The following is a 17,363-nucleotide window of genomic DNA, read 5'->3' on the forward strand; positions in this document are numbered from 1 at the left end:
ATTATTGGTATTATTAGGAGGAGGGGTGGACCCACTATCAGTGAGTTCAGGCTCAGGCCTTCATTACATTAAACCCCAAAAACTATGTTCCATTTATGGCTGGAGGGATGGGGCCAATGAAGGATTCAACCTCCCCACCTTTACCATATATCTTGCCATCTGTCAGACTTCTCTTTCCCTTACTATTTCCTCTAGCTTAACAACGATATTATGAAATTTATCAAAACATTATCTAATCCTAGATGGAAATTCTTCTATCAGATGCCTTCTTATTTCCACATTTGCCATCTCACATTTATGGCATAAGGGGGATTCACTCCTCCCTATTTGGGAAAGATGTTTCCCGAAATTTCCAATTCCTATTATGGCTTCTATAACCATTCTCGTCTTAGATCTTTTCAGTCATAGAAAATGTTAAGTCAGGGTGGGTTTGAACTTTGGGAGATATTCCTTGTCAAGCCAGTGTCTAATCCTAGCTAGACATTCTTCTATCAGATGTCTTCTTGTTTCCACAGTGGCCATCTTGCATTTATAGCATAATGGTGATTCACCCCTCCCTATTTGGGAAAGATGTTCCCCAAAAATTCCAATTCCTGTTATGGCTTCTGTAACCGTTCTTGTCTTGGACCTTTTCAGTCATAGAAAATGTTAAGTCAGGGTGGGGTTGAACTTCGGAAGATATTCCTTTGTTTCCTTACATCCTGCCTTCCTATGCCAATTTTGTCCTGCTCTCTCATTGCTCCAACTCCTCACTGCCGCCTCCCAGAAACTCTGAGAAATTGGGACAAATGGGGGATGTTCAATTTGTTCTTTTTTTAATACTTTTTACATGTGTTTATGGATAAAATTATTCTATCTTACTATTTGGTCATGCCTGACTGCCATCATGTGATCAGTATTAAGTGAATCGATCATCTCAGAAGGCTTCTAATGTTCATAATGTAGATGTCTTTTTGCATTATTGTCCAAGAATCTTGAGAATATATCAAGATGGTAACAAAGAATGGTGAAGATGTAACCATTGAATCAGTGGGGATAAACTTATTACTTACAGTACCAACAATCTTCAACAAGAGAAGACTCAGCTGCTATTCATCGCCATCCTTAAAGCGATGACAGATCACGAGTTCATCATTGTCAATTTTGCTTTTACTCGTCAAGTCAGAAACTATAGTTTTCCAAAACAATAAAATGCTACCCTATTCTACAAGCATTGATGAACTTGTGTCCTGTACTGCAAATGAAGTCAATAATATCTAATCTGTTATGTCATATAGAATATGTGTTCCGTCATATAGGCATATATGTTAAGCCATAAATCTGTTACATCTTTATGTCATATAGAATCAAGTTTTATCAATTGTATGGTCGTATGTGAGTTAATGAATGTTTATTTCTTTAGAGCTGAAGGGAGTAGCAAAATTAATCGACCAATGCCTCCTATGGACATTCTTGCTGGGACTAAGAAGTTGCATGCTAAGCAGCATAGTCACAAGTAAGCATTTATAATATAATAACGTTGCTTATTTTATATTGTATTCATTCTTGCAAATCTTCATTTACTGTATTGTAGCACAGTAGATTGATGCTCTGTTTGGCAGTACAGTTTCTGGGACTTGAGCCCAGCTGTGGCAAGTTTGGGTGACGGGTTTGCTACCATTCTTTGCAAAACAGACACGGCATGGCCCCTCTCTCTCTCTCTCTCTCTCTCTCCCTTTTCCTTTCTCTAATGATGACTCTGGTTGAGCTTACAGAATCACGACGTTGACCCCGTTCCAAACCAAGTAATCAGTGATACCAGGACTTGAACCCCTGTTCTTACAAACACAGGTTTGTAAGTCAAGCGTTCTAACCACACAGCTAGTTTAGCTAAAAATAATGTCGAGCCCTGCAGTGGGTCTGAACTCTGGGTCCTGTATTACAAAGCTGAGATCAAACCCACTTCACCACTACAGGACGTATCACAAAAGAAAGTATTTAACCTTTCTGGTTGCTTACTAATGATTTATTATCTTTCAGGGAAGCTCAGAAGCATCGAAAAGTATCTCCCCCTAGGATTTCGCCCACGCATAAAAATGGAGTCATTAAACCACCAAGTACGTCACATGCTAATAGTTCTAGAGGTAGTGTTAAGCCTTCAAAGGTACCTTCAAGTATGCCTGCTCTGGTACTAACTGAGGTTCTGGATTCGCCTGCACCACCAGACGCAAATCAGGTAGTACCTAAAAGCCTATTTCAATACAATATTAGTCAAACTGGCTTGATGGCCAAAATTTGTTTGTCTTATTTTGATATTACTCCTTGTTTTGAGAGGATCCTTAACATGAATCAATAATTAATTAACTATACTTTGATTTTACTGAATTTTTTATTATTCGAGTTTTTTTCTGATTGGCCTATCTGCTCGGTCTTACCCAATGCCTTGTAAACCCGCAAATAGGTTCTGAGAATAGTCTTATTAACTTTATATGAAAAACTGAGACAATTGTCAAATTGTGTTTTAATTTATTAAAACACAGGTGCTAGTGTAGGGTGGGTGCTAGTGTATAGGTAGGTGGTTCAGATTCGTTAGTGTATTGAGTCACCTGAAGTTAAGACACTGGCAAACACTCTTAAGCCATCTCATTCAGTTTATAGCTTCTACTTGGTCTGTTGGCCAGCTAATAAAGAAAAATCCCTATCCCAGCTTCAACCGGAGTTGCCAAATAAGTTTCAAGACTTGACATCATGGTAATATTTGATGACAAATAATGTTTTTCATAAAACAACACTTTCTTTAGTTATGCCACAAATGATTCACTTGTAAAAAGGCTATGAATCAGAGACTTTGTTTACTTTATTGGCTAATAATTTCATGCAAAAGAACCAGTATTCTTTTCAAGTTCTTTTTAATGTCTAAAAGTTTGACGTATACATTAACGTTTGAATAAAACCTGTATCAAAATACAAGCCCCTCTCGGGGCTCGGTGAGCAGCCTGTCCCAAGCCAGGAAAGGAGGAGGGTTAGGTGATAGGCTAATCTCCTATCCCTGTAAAAATTTTAGATGATTTTCGAAATGACAACGAAAAGCCTCAGACATAATTTAATTTCTCTGGTAACGACTACTGACCGTCCCCAGACTCGGTTTTTGACAGCGAGTGAACCTTTTCGTCTTGCTTTTTGGAATGTCAGGGCTGTTAATCCTGACACACAACCAGGTCGTCTAGAGGGCGTGATTAGAATTCTTCAATCATATAAGATTGAAATAGCAGCTATTTCTGAAGCCAGGCTGACAGGCTCTGGTTCAATATATGTTGACAACTATGTAGTCGTCTTCTCAGGTAAAGAGAAGAGACGCGAAGCCGGAGTTGCCCTAGTTGTCAGTAAACAAGCAAAACAGTCGATGTTGGGATTTGTACCTATGAATGAGCGAATTCTTAAGGCTCGCTTTGAAAGCTCCCAGTCTAGACTTGCTGTTGTTGCAGCCTATGCCCCCACAAACAATACTGCTGGGGACACCAAAGACAGTTTCTATAGTGATGTGAACGACATACTCAATACAGTACCTGAGCACGATGTATTAGTTGTGTGCTGCGACTTTAATGCCAAAGTTGGTAGTGATAATACTTTTGCGCCTGATGTGCTAGGCCGCCATGACCTGGGTGTTATCAATGATAATGGATTGCGTCTGGTTGATATGTGTGCCAGCCATTGCCTGATAGTAGGTGGATCATGGTTCCCCCACCGTGAAGGACACAAATATACTTGGACTTAACCTGATGGTGTTACAAGAAGCCAGATTGACTACATATTAGTGAAAAAGCGTCATAGACGATTGCTGGAGGAAGTGCGAACTTACCGTGGTGCAGATTCATATTCTGACTACCAACTGGTGATTGCCAGTTTCAAACTTAAGCTGAAGACCGTGAAGAAATCTAAAAACCCTATCAAGTTTTTTGACGTCCGGAAGCTCCAGGACAAGAGTCTTCGACAAGCGTACTGTATAAATCTTCTTAATGGGTTTGCAAGTCTTTCGACTTAGACACAACTGCAACAGTAAACAAGAGATAGGAGTCTATTGTACAATGTGTGCGGGGTGCCCCCGAAGAAAACATCGGGTATGCAAAAAAGAAAAGTGAGCAGTGGATCAGCGACAAATCTTGGAAACTTATGAATGACCGAAAAGAAGCCAAAATTATGTTGGAATCATGCGAGAGTGAGTTCACTGTCGAGTACAAAGATTTTCGGAATCTAAATATAAGGAAGCCCACAAGGCCGTAAAGCAGTCTACCAGAGCTGACAAACGGCTCTTTCTTGAGACAAAGGCGGCTGAAGCAGAGGCAGCCGCCAGCAAGGGTGACAGTCGGACAGTCTGTAATATCACAAAGGAAATAACTGGAGATTTCAGAAAGCCGGCACCTGCAATTGATAGTAAGGCTGGGCAACCTCCTACAAAAAAGGAAGACACCGATAAGAGATGGAAGGAATACCTCAATGAGGTACTAAAACTTTCCACTGCCTACAAACCCTGTATCCCCTCCGGCTGAGCTACCGTTCCTCCAACTTGACGTGAGCGAAGAACCTATAAGCCTACTTGAAGTCATGACAGTATTGCATAAGCTGAAGAATGGCAAAGCTGCAGGAGTTAACGGCTTACAGCCTAAAGTCTTGAAGTATGGAGCTGAAGTCATTGCCGAGCCCCTTCACAAGGCTATTTCTCAGATTTGGGAAACTAAAAATATTTTCCATCGATGGAAAGGAAGGGGTTATTGTCAAGGTCTTTAAAAACGGAAAGAAATGCAACGATAATAAAGGGCGAGGCATCACTTTGCAGTCGGTAGGTAGTAAAACTTTCTGATCAGTACTACTGAACTGTATTCAGTCAAAAGTCGACGCAATACTAAGAGATGAGGATATTCAGTTTGAGGGTAGTCGTAGAAGAAGCAAATGAATGGCAGACTGAACTTATTTTTGGCTTCATTGACTTTTTGAAAGCGTTTGAATCGGTCCACAGAGACTCACTATGGAAAATACTTTGGTATTATGGATTCCCTGACAAGATTATTTGTATGATTGTCAGGCTATACGAGGATCAGTTATGTGCTCTACGGACTGATGATGGGGACCCTACCAAATGGTTCAGTGTAAAGTCTGGTGTCCGCCAAGGATGTATCCTCTCCCCAGTTTTATTTGCTACTCTCATTGACTATGAACTTCGAATATGTAATTTCAGAGGTGGAATCCATTTGAACCTAACCCGCACATTCTGTGACGGCGATTTTGTTGATGATATAACCCTCCTATCTCATTTAAGAGAGGAGCTACAAAATAATATCGCTGTACGCTCCAGTATGGCCGGGTGAGTTGGTCTGTCAATCAGTACACAGAAAACAAAAGTCATGCAAAACAGCGTCAATACCCTACCTGTCCCACTGCTTAAAATCAGATCTGATGTACTGGAAGAAGTTAAAGAGTTCAAATACCTTGGTAGTGTCATTAAATGTGATGGTGGCCCTGAGTGGGAAATTACCAAACGCATTGCACGCACAAGAAACGCCGTTAATAAACTAAAATATGTTTGGAGGAAGCCAGTATACTCCCTAAAGCTCCGGCATCTCAACAATGACCTCCTGTCCGCATTAATGTACGGCTGCGAATCTTCGGCGTTGACTCAGTAGCTGGAAATGAGAATCCAGGGTAGTGAAAACATCTGTGTTCGGCGCATCCTTCGTATCCAGTGGACTGATAAGCTCACTAACGCCTCTGTACGTGAAAAGACAAAGCAGTCGCTCGTGATCGATAGAATTGTGACTAACCGATGGCGATATTGGGGTCACATGGTGCGGATGGGTGAGGGACTGAGGGCCGCCTACCCCACGATGTGTGGTGTTGGGTTCCTTCTGGCATCAGAAGACGTGGGCGACAGAAGAAAACACTAGGAAAGGGCCTTGAGAAGGATGTTGCGCTTTCGAGATCGTCGCTCGAAGAACTTTGGCCAAAAGCACACAGCCTGCGTGGGAAGACCTAAGTCTAAGTAAGCAAGTATAAAAAATAAACCAATGAAATTGAAGTACAGTCTGTAATCCGGAAGTATATGATAGTAATTGTTCTTTCCCTCATCGATTCAAGTGCCTTCAATTTTTCTTCTGAATTTGTGATTCTTTTTTCGATCACTTTTGAATGTTCAATTACTTCCAAATTTTTCAGTATATGCACTTCTGACGACTGTGCTATAGCACAACATCAACATTTTTCAACGTGTATACTCCTCTTCCCAGCCCTCTTAATATTTTTCATAAGTTGTCTGCATTCCCACCACTTCTGAAATTCAAGTTTTATCAGTATATGTATTTCCAATGACAGTGCAATAGTATAACATTAAAATTCCCACCTCCTGTATGCTCTCCTTCCTAGCCTTCGTAATATTCTTCATAATTTGTCTACTTTTTGACCACTTCCAAACGTTCAATAACTTGCTTAGTTTATTAGAGTATGCGCTTCCGATGATAGTACAATAACAAAAGATTAAAATTCTTCCTTTCTTGTATACTCTTGATCCCAGTCCTTCTTAGGATTAAAAAATCTGTTTTTTTTTTAAAATTAACGTAAGGAGCTTAACTTAAAAAGGGCACTAGAGCTTCTAATTTCCGTTCGAATGAGCTCTCTGCCAATATTGTAGCTTTTATTTGATGAGATCACTCCTGGTAAAAATAAAAACAAACAAAAATAAATAAACTCGCATCCGTGATCTTTCTTCTGGCAAAAAATACAAGATTCCACTTTTTGTAGATGGGAGCTTGAAACCTACTGACGCTGAATTTGATGGTGTAATTTTCATTAAGACTAATTGTCTTTTCGGGAATGTTCGGTACCACGAACTGTTTGGTTTTTCACAAATCGTTTGCTGCCTAAAATTAGATACCCCTGAAGGCTGGAAGCCTTTGGCATAAGCAGGAGAAGTTCGAAGCGCATGACTATATGTGTTTTGCCGCTAGATTTAGATATAGTGTCAAATTTAATGATCCATAAATTCAGAACAACAAAAAGTGTAAAAAAAAAATCTTATGCAAGGCTTGATAACGCAATCGTTAGAACTAGACCCCGGCGCCGCGCCGACGGATCGACCTAACGCCGCCGACGAGAGGCCCGGTCAAACGCCGCCGAAGTGTCGTACCGCCGCCAGCGTGCCGCAGGCACGCCGCCGCCGGCAGAAACGGCGGCGTTCGGTCGACTTCAAATTAATTTTGCGGCAATTCAACCGCAAAGTCGGAGCCTTTTCTTCTCGTGTGGTTTAGTATTTCGATTTGCCTGATTAGAAATCAAGCAGGGCTTACATTATTCCCGAATTTTCGGGTATTTTACCAAAAATCTATGCGTCACCCCGAAACAAAATTTGGTTCCCCGAATCCCCGAAAATCACGCAATCACGGTGCCACCCCTAGTAATTTATCACCAGTGACTTTCCCTGCCAAATATTACTTTGCATACCATAATTCTTCACTACTCTCTTGTTCATTAATTTTCGTCTCTTTTGTTACTTTGCATAAGAACCAGACGGATGCAATATGCAATTGCAAATATTGTAATATACACAGTTCTTCATATGTTGACAAAAAAAGAATCGTCTTTATGAAATGAGTTTAAGCCATTTCAAATGCAGTTTCCTAATCGCTATTTCTTACATCATTCGTTGTCAAGAATTATATTTTCAAGTTGAATAGAGTTATAGAACATATTCACTACTATATAGCTTCAGCCTTAAGTTCGATTTTGAAATTGACAGCCGTCACATTGTTTCTACAGTTGAGTTGTAAATTTGCAGATTTTTTTTTGCTGTTTTAATATAAGATTTTCATAATGTTTAATACTCAATTGTTGAGCCCTGACAGAGAATACAATCTTCTTTCTGACACATTTTTACCCCCCCCCCCCCTCCAAAAAAAACCTTCTATTGTGACAAAATTTTGCTATAGACTAAGCTATGTACAAGGTTTGGGAATTAAAGATTGAACCGGAAGTTACTTCAAAAATATGCTTCATAAATAAATTGTAAATTATTGCCTATAGGGGGGGATAGGGGGCTATCATTTTTAAATGATAATACCTCATTTTTTTTATTGAAAGCAGGTATGCCAAAAAGATAATTATTTTTTTTTCATTTAAAGTGGAGACAGAAGAAAATGATATCAAATACCCTGGTAAACCATTGAAATATTTTGATAGACCCAGGGCCCCCCATTGGGATTTGTTTATTGTCTTGGGTATTTTGTGATTTCTCATAGGCTACTGGCCTAATTTGGCTTTTGTGTGTGCTCCCTTTTAATTAGATTCTTTAGATCTTATTGAATACCACGGCGAATCTATGACTCAGTTTTTCAGTAATTTGAGGTATATCTGAAATTTTGACATTTTTGTTTTTGTCTGTGTACCCCTTTACTCATACCCTCAATTTTTTTTCAATGAACACTAAGCTGTTTAACGTTATTTTGCTTGTTTGTTTGAACCATATAGTGACCTAGTTATATATTAAGTAAATTATTTTTCGAATGAAAGCTGAGACGGTATCCTATCAAGATGGTATCCAGAGGGGGGGGGGTAGGGAGGTATTACATTTAAATGATAATATCCCGAATTTTTTTTTATTGAAAGCAGTGATCCCAAAAAGTTAATTTTTTTTTATTTAAAGCAGAAACGGCATCCTATCAAGGTGGTATCCGGGGGGGGGGGGGTTAGTGAGCTATCATATTTAAATGATAATACCTCGATTTTTTGAAAGCAGAGGTGCCAAAAAGTTAATTATTTTTTTTTATTTAAAGCAGAGACGGTATCCTATCAAGATTGTATCCAGAGGGGGGGGGGGGCATAGGGGGTTTCTATATTTCATTGATGGTACCTTGATTTTTTTATTGAAAGCATGGATGCCAAAAAGTTGAAAAGTTGACAAAAATTAACAAAGATTTTCGTGAGTTATACTTGATACAGCACTTGCATGGTTTTGTCGTCAAAAGGGAAAGGGACATATGCGTCCAACCTGTTTTTTATTCTTATTGATGAAACGGGTTTACTTTGAAAACATTCATTCATAAGTACCAGGCAGATTCACACTAAAACGAATTGGTGTGACGAGAGCGATATCGACATCCCCACCTAACGTTGTGCTCGAGTGACAATGGCAACCTTTGTCCAGTGCCCAAGTTACATTAAAAGGCCAGGTCATAATAAAAGCTTTCAACTTGGGAGGTTCAAGGAGGAGTCTTTGACAGTCTTATGACCTCAAGGTACTAGATGTTGCAACGTTCAGTGGTTTAAAAAAGTCGATCACCCCACAAATGATGATCAAAAATATACACAAATATAGCAAATGTAACATTCTGAATATTATATCACTCTTTTCAAATCTTTGTTAAAAAGCAAAAAAGGCTAAAGACTCCTAGTCACGCTTAAAAGATATTTTAAGAAGAAACTCTGGAGATTTCCATGGAAATGACCATAGCAGAAGCTTTGAGCCTGGGTGGGGATCAAAGAGGAGTCTTTGAGTATTTTGACCACATGTGACTTATTGTTGCGACTTTCTTAAATTTGGTAATTTTTGTGAGCATTTGGAAATCAAAGCTTAAACTCAATAGCTGATACTAAGTGTCCTAACATTTTGCTTCGATTAAAAGTGACGAACTAGGATGAAAATCCCAACATCTTCCTGGAGCTACTTCAGTTTGCATATTATTTCATGTAATTACATTTAATACGGATGAGCTTTTCATTTTTTACCTAAGAAAATAGATGGCACTTCATTTTTCTTCATACCGAATAAACCATTAAGTGTTTTTCGTTTCATTGTAATTGAAATGTTCTCATGTGAAGTTTTCATCATGTATTTTTCAATTTGATAAATTTACTCCTTTTAGATGCAGTTTATAATTTGATTGATGTTAGGTATTTATCTGTTTATAATTTGGAATGAATCACCAAAAGAAAAAATGAATAATATCCAAAAGAGCATCCAAAACCAATAAAAAAGCAGCAGTTCAGCCTTAGCCTACATGACATATATTCTATAAAGAAGCCAAAAAAACTTTAAAATGCATTTTTTTTTTAAATAGTTATTAAAAACCAGTTTCTAATACAAGAAGGCTTTTTAGGAATCCAAAAGAGCAAAAAAAAAACAATCAACATCAAATTCGCCCATTTTAACTGTTCTAATGGAGATGAAGCAGATAAATGCAAAAGTCATTTTAAACAAACTCAGCTTTTAAGTTCAAACTTATATATTCAAAGTTGTTACCCAGATAACTGACGAATTTTGTGATAATTTATTTGAAGTTTTGTATGCAGTAATGCTCGATGAAAAAAACTACTAATTTTGATAATTATTTATGTTAAGTATTGTGCAAGGGTTCTGAAACGTCACAGCCATTTCGTTTCTACCAGATTTCTACTTCTCTTGATGAATAACGAAGAAGACCAGTTTCCAGCCAGCGACTTGTGAATTTTGAACTCATGAATAGGCTCGAATCTGTTGTAAATTTAAGCTGTGATTTGATAACGACTTATTAAAACTAATATGTTTGGGGTCAACATTGAGGGCGCCGGCGGCGCGCCACCGACATCGTATCAGCGGCGCGGCGCGATACGCGATTTTTGGCCCCGCCGCCGCCGGTCTTCCCTCATCGGTATGGCGCCGGGGTCTAGTTAGAACACTTCCCTGTGGCCGTAGTAACTTTAGTTCGAGTCTTCGGCACGACAAATTCTCGTCTTGGAGAAAAAAAAAATAATAAACATGAAAAAATCAATAAATGCATTTACAAAATCAACTGAAAAGAAGAAAATAATTAATTTTTTTTCGAAAATTTATGAATATAAATGAAAACGAGGAACGGATTTGGCTATGCATAATGTGATCTTGTTTTTTAACTCGTTTTCCTCAACTCACCAATCTTTTTTTATCAATCAATAGTAAACAGTTTATAAAGACTGGAAAATGAATCCTATTTTAACAAATTAAATTAATATACTACATTTTTCCATTTCTTGGTCTCTAGAGGCATAAAATACTGAAAAAGGGGCGAAAAAATATATATATATAAAAAAAAAATAGGTTTTATGATATAAAATTTATTAGTCCATAATAAAGTGCAATGGAAAAAGTAAACTCTCAAGTGAAAATGGCCAAGCGACTTCTCGCTGTGAAGTGTGGTTAATATGTTTGATAATAAAAAAAAACGTTGCTTGTCTTCCTAGTTTTCTTTCGGAAGAAATTAGACTCTTTTGAATGCTTTTTTAGAGAAGATTAGAATAAACAGGAAATTTTAGTAATTGAAACAGAAATATTTTTGAGCTAGAAAGGCTACATAATTTTGTTGTCAAATAGACAGATCAACCAGAATTTGCAATGCTGTACTGTCTTTTTGAATGACACACTTTACCATATTTTGTTAAAATTATGTTAAATTGGTTTTTAAAGCTGAAGTTGTTTGTTATCTTTCATTAAGCAACTTAACCTATAAATTTAGGCTTATAATAATAATTTTTTAACTTCATAAGGATTATGTTAAATTGATAAAGTTTAGGTTCTGGCTGGTTTCGGGAGTCCCATTATAAGGCGATAAACATTAGGGCTGAAGTTTAATAATTATTGTCATAGGCTCAATAATAGTAATGAAATTTTGTACCATTAAAGATTTTGTACTTTTATTGAATTAATAATTATAAAATGTTAACATTTCTGAATAAAATATAATTATGGTAGACATCGTAAATTATTTATCTCACCTCGGTTTCGATTCTGCGTTGAAAAAAAAAACACATTCACCTGACTGGTTAAATTCTGTTTAAAAAATAATCTGAAAATAAATCTCATGTTGTTTTTTAGATAAGTATTTAAAGAGTTTTGGTTTTAAGAAAATTCTCGTGAGAGGCTTTGGATAGTTTCATTTCCAGAATTTTGGTTCCAGATTAAAGTGCTATTAGTGTTCTTGTTAAGATAAGTATGTGAGAAAATCATAAACAGCGTTCATCACAAAGATATTGCGTAACTCATAAGAGTGAAAACTGGCGCTAGTGCCAAAAAAAAACAAAAAACTATCAACGTCATCTAGCGTTCGGCAACACTTATTGTTTATTTCAGTGTAATAATACCAATAATTAATTTACTTAATGTAATCGGTAAAATTAGGGTATTAATAAATGTCTGATCTCAGTTCCTTACAAAAAAAATGATTACAGAATTTGAAAACAATGTCGTGTCGTCACACGCTAGATGGTGTTAATTTCTGTCAAGACTAGTGCCAGCTTCCCCTCTAGTAAGATACTCTTTGGCCCATCATTCATAGAGCAATATTGCTTGGTCATTTTTAGTTGATAAAATGTACCATATTCTATATGAACCTGACCTTAATTCTGAGAAGAGAAGATGGTAAATTGTGTCTAGTAAAAAGAACTGAGCGATATGACCATATGAATTCTGGCGGCCTTGTACGGTTGAAAGCAGGATTCTCGGGCTGCGAAATCTATAAAAAATTATTTTTTTACGTGTTTATCCTAAAAATAATTATAATAGCACTTTATAAGATTTTATTTATTTTACACAAGGTTTTTCCTGCTGTTAAAATGAATTTCTTAATTCTTATCCGAAATCAAATACTTATACGCATAGATTTTATTTTTTTCGTCAGACGAAGTGAAATTCCTTTTCAGTGCAGCATTTCGTTGCAGCGTGTTAATGCTGCTTCTATTTGTCACTATTGAGCTCATCAGCATCCGTGAAGTCTCTGCAGCTTTTTGGAGAAATAATGGTACATTTTTTTTTTACCAGTTGTACAGCAGAAGCTAAACAAAGATTTAATACCAGTGACGTCAAACATGTGACTCATAGACCTTGTGCGTTCTCTAGAGCATTTAGATTTGGTCTGTGATCTTTATCGACGGTATATAGTTCTATAGATTTTTAGACCAAATAAATTAAAATCTAAGTGCTTGTTTGTCATCTTTCAGCATAATTGTTGTTATTTTTATAAGGTCATTAAGAAAGTAAAAGATTTGAATTTTCAGAATTTACCTCAGTGTGTTGTCAAACATGTGCCTCTTGTTTTATACATTTTTCAGCCAAATAAACTTAATTTTGAGTTTCCATAAATTTGAATTCTGTGTTTGAATTGATTCGAATTTCCAGAATTCAGCTATTTGGGTAACAAAATAACCATTTTGTAAACTAGAAGCTAAACAAAGAGTTAATGCTAGTGTTGTCAAACATGTTACTCATGGACCTTTTGTATAGATTTTTCAGCCAAATAAATTTGAATTTCCATAAATATGATTTTTTGAATTTGAATTTCCAGAATTCCGCTCAGTCTGTTGGTTTGATGTTAACGGATTCATCTAGTGACTCGGGCAGCAGTTCATCCAGTGAATCAAGTGATAGTGAAGATCCAGACATGGAACCTGTTCCAGAAGCTTTGCCGCCAACCAGTCAAACTGGAATTCTACGGACAAGTCCTGTTAAAAGTCACCAGACACCTCCTCTTGGTGAGTTTGTGTTCGTGTAATATGAAGGAAAACCCCGGAAGAAGGGTTTCTAGAGTAGATTGGTATCTACATTTTTCTTTATGGATATTGAAAAGGACAAATTAGAGCGATTTACCCCCTTCCCTCTTCAAAGTATAAAAAAACGGGGGGGGGTGGGGTTCTATGCATAGGTGCAGATGAAACCTTATTTAAAACTGATTTTTAAAGTTCTCCCAAAATTAAAAGTCATTTCGACTAAGAGTAGGGGAAGGGCAATTATTTTCAACGAAAAAGAATTGAATTTTTATTTTTTCCAAAAATTGCTATTTTCTGGGTTAGAATATTCCAGACAGTAACGTGCTTTTAAGCATACCAAAATGCTTGTTTGGCTTGAATGGCCTACAATTTTTTGGTTTGAACTTTTTTTTAGTCTAATACTCTGTCAGTGTAAGAAGTATGGGGCTGAGGGGGCTGCAACATCTCATCTAAGATAACTTTGTTTTGTTTTAAATCTTTAAGTAGCTGTTTATTTAGCTTAGCATATTCGTTGTCTTCTAATATGCGTTTAGTAAAGCATAAAGAGGGGGGAGGGCTCATAATTGAGGCGATTTGTTTTGTTTTTATGGTTTTATTTTTGCATAAATGAACAGTAATTTGTTGATTATTAGAGTTGATTGAATAAGTTATTTTCTGAAATAAATTCTTTCCAAAGCAGATTTTATGCATCATGAAATTGTATTTAAAGAGATGGGGTTTTTCTGCTCACAAATCCGACTTTTGACCCCTTTGGGATTTAAATGGGGAAATCGAAGTCAAAATATTTGTTTGATTGAGCAATCTTTAAATTTTTCACAGGGAATATTTTGATGCAAAAACTCCTGAGCCCGAAACTACTTGTAAGTTTCTGTGACCATCCTTAAAATGACAGAAACCACCGTTTCTCGACTCTCAAATAGGCACCCCCACCCCTCTTTCTTATTTCCAAAGCTATGTAAATGCTCTTGTATTAATCCCTTTTGATTGGTACCATCCAAATATGATAAGTTGTACATATTCGGAATCAGCATCAAAAGTAGAAAACTTACAGTTGATAACCTTCTTTTTCTTATGAAAATATTGTTTTCTGTCTTATTCTTTTATCATTTATGCTCGTCATTTTTTTGTTTCTGTAGACGGCTTTCAAATGAATTAAATTAGCATATATTGCCATGAATAGTTTGACTAATCTTGTCTTACTTTCTCAGCACCCAAGATCCAACGAGGCCTTGGCGGTACAAGTGGAAATTTGGGAACACACAAAGGCAAAAATGCTAGCTTGTCTTCAAGTTTGTTGAGTGATGATTTACACCTTTCAGAATCTGGTTCAGACTCAGATTAGCTTTTGTTTAATATTATGTTTTGTTTTTTATGCTTATTTTAACCATGGTGTTGAGTAAAGTCTATATTTGTTTAAATTTGTTCGTTATCTATCGTTTTAAAACATAAGTAGTCAGGGATATTTTATATTGTCGTTTGAGTTTTAAACGTTTTGAAACTGGTTCATTATCCTAACATCCTTAGAAGATAGACCCAATCTACTCAGAAAAATCAAGAGATTTATTCCATCAGCCAACTGTTTTTGAGTGTCTGGCAATTTTTCTTTTTAAAAATCATCTAGACCTGCATTTGACGGTTTCGACAAGGAAAATTTTACATTTAAATATATATAGGTAAAATTCGCTTGGAAATTGAAAGGTGCCCTCTTTAATAGTCAAAAGTGATTGGAGGGCTACCCCCCCCCCCTCACGCCCATCATTTCCCCAAACACTTCTTATCGAAATTTCGAAATAGTTACTTTGTTTGACGTAGTTTAAAATTCAAGAAATTATGTCTTTGAGGATGACAAACAGCCCCCAGGACAAGGGTTGTAAGTTATGCCATTGGGGCATATAAGGATTTTATTGAGCTTTGTCGGAGAAACTACAAAAAGGGCTCATACGATTGAAAATTTAAAAGGCTAGTACCCATTTTTATAGTCCAAAGTGATTGGAGGGCAACTAACCCCTCTCTCACGCCCATCGTTTCCCCAAACACATCCAATCAAAATTTTGGGATAGCCATTTTGTTCAAAGTAGTTGAAAATTCTGGAAATTAAATCTTTGAGGACGACATTTTATTAAATAGAGGGAAAATAAAATACATTTTTTTTCAACTTGTTGACTCAGGAAGCGGTTCCTTGGTTGAGGAGCGGAGGCCATGAGGAGCATAAGCAGAAGAGCTTGGATGAGCAGTAAATTCGTTTAGCGAGGGATGAGTAAAAATGATAATAGATTCAAAAATGTAAAGGGTTCAATTTCTTTTAAAATGTGAAAAGGAAAAAAAAGAGCATAAACAACAATTTTACTGAGAATTAAATGAACTTAAAAGTTGAGAACCCTTGATTTTAAAATTAAAGTTTTAAATTACAAGAAGGCTGATCTGTTGCAACGACTTAGTATGTAAAAATGAATGCCATTACACACAAAGACGGCAACAGATACAAGCTTACACAGAAGTTTTCTAAATTTACTGCTCGGCTAAATTTTCAACCTAGAAAAAAATACGTAAATCAACTTGAGATAAAAGAAATCAGAAAAAACAACAACAACAAAAGAACGGCACTAAAACTTAAAACCGACCCCAGATATAAAGGACTAATATTTGGTCCTCTATGAAGTTTGGGCGTTAAAATATCCAAATGGACGACTTTCTTACTCGAACCTAAAAGTAAGGAGAAAGGTAAGGGTGAACTTGTAAGGGGAAGCTCAGATTCGTTTTAGGATTTATTTGTTCATCTATATAGGTAATTCTGATGGTGGTTCAGGTGAACAAACAAGAGGTTCACGTGAGTTCCGATTGGCACGACAAAAAAACAGAGGGTCACAGTTCGCAACGAGTTTTTTTTCTTCAATTTTTTTATCTTGTTTAGATACTGAACAACTAAAACGCTGGCTTGATTTCACCTTTCAACACTATTACTGCTACTACTACTATTAATTACTCACTGCATCAGCAAGCCGCTTGAGGCCAAAACAGCTACGCACACTTCTCTATCCCAATCCCGTCAAAGCCTCTCTCTTTACAACTCCCGGGATTTTCTAACTTCTCTTAAAACTTTCCTTACGGCCTCCCTCTATTCTATTCAAGGACGCCCAGCATTTCGTTTCATCCTAGATGATAGGCTGACAAACTTTTCTAAACATTTAATATCTTTGCCGCACCCACCGTCATTACTAATAATAAAATCTAAAAAAAAAAACAAAAAAAAACATCCACTGAAAGAAATTGAAACATTAAAACTTAAAACATGCAGACACTGCACTGCAGACAATGCAGATGCAATGCACGGACCTCATTGGTCCGAACGCAAATTTTTTTTTTTTTTTTAGTATTTGCCCTTATTAATCATGACATTGTCTGTTCTTATCTTTACTATTCTGTTTTTTTTTTGTTCTTAGCTGTAAATTCTATTCTTATATTATTTTTTCTTTGGTACTGGGTAATCATGTTACCTTAATCATATAAATTCTTTTTCTAATATTTCTCACTTAAATTTTTTTTTTTTTTTGTGGCTTAACATTGTTTTGATAGAATACATAAAATAATTAAAAAAAAATTCTCGGTGCTAAAGACTATATACCCATACAGAGAATGATAAAGATGTTTTCTTTTTCACCACCTGTTATTTATTAAAAAGTGTTGTTCATTCATCTTATGAAGGTTACTACACTTGAGTTTGACGAAGGGCCAGGTCCTATCGCTTGAACTTCTATTCTTTCTTTTTCGGCTGCCCGTTGCTCCACTAAATCTTGTTTCTTGTGAGCTTTAATGGCAGACATCACATTCTAAAATATACACACATACAC

At 36.5% G+C, this 17,363-nt stretch overlaps 1 protein-coding gene across 1 annotated transcript in view; it reads left to right on the forward strand.

Moving 5' to 3' along the window:
- The window catches only part of Eaf (ELL-associated factor), a 30,019-nt gene extending 15,092 nt beyond the window's left edge, over window positions 1–14,927 (forward strand). The window contains exons 3-6 of the mRNA XM_089090104.1: window positions 1,403–1,495; window positions 2,020–2,215; window positions 13,314–13,500; window positions 14,724–14,927. Of these exons, the coding sequence (XP_088946230.1) occupies window positions 1,403–1,495; window positions 2,020–2,215; window positions 13,314–13,500; window positions 14,724–14,857 (610 nt within the window). The 3' untranslated portion in view covers window positions 14,858–14,927. The remainder of the gene's footprint in view (window positions 1–1,402; window positions 1,496–2,019; window positions 2,216–13,313; window positions 13,501–14,723) is intronic.
- Window positions 14,928–17,363: the final 2,436 nt, after the last annotated feature.

This window comes from Artemia sp. Qi Xiang Cuo, chromosome 6 (assembly GCF_049724085.1).
Source record: "Artemia sp. Qi Xiang Cuo chromosome 6, ASM4972408v1, whole genome shotgun sequence".
NCBI classification, from domain to species: domain Eukaryota; kingdom Metazoa; phylum Arthropoda; class Branchiopoda; order Anostraca; family Artemiidae; genus Artemia; species Artemia sp. Qi Xiang Cuo.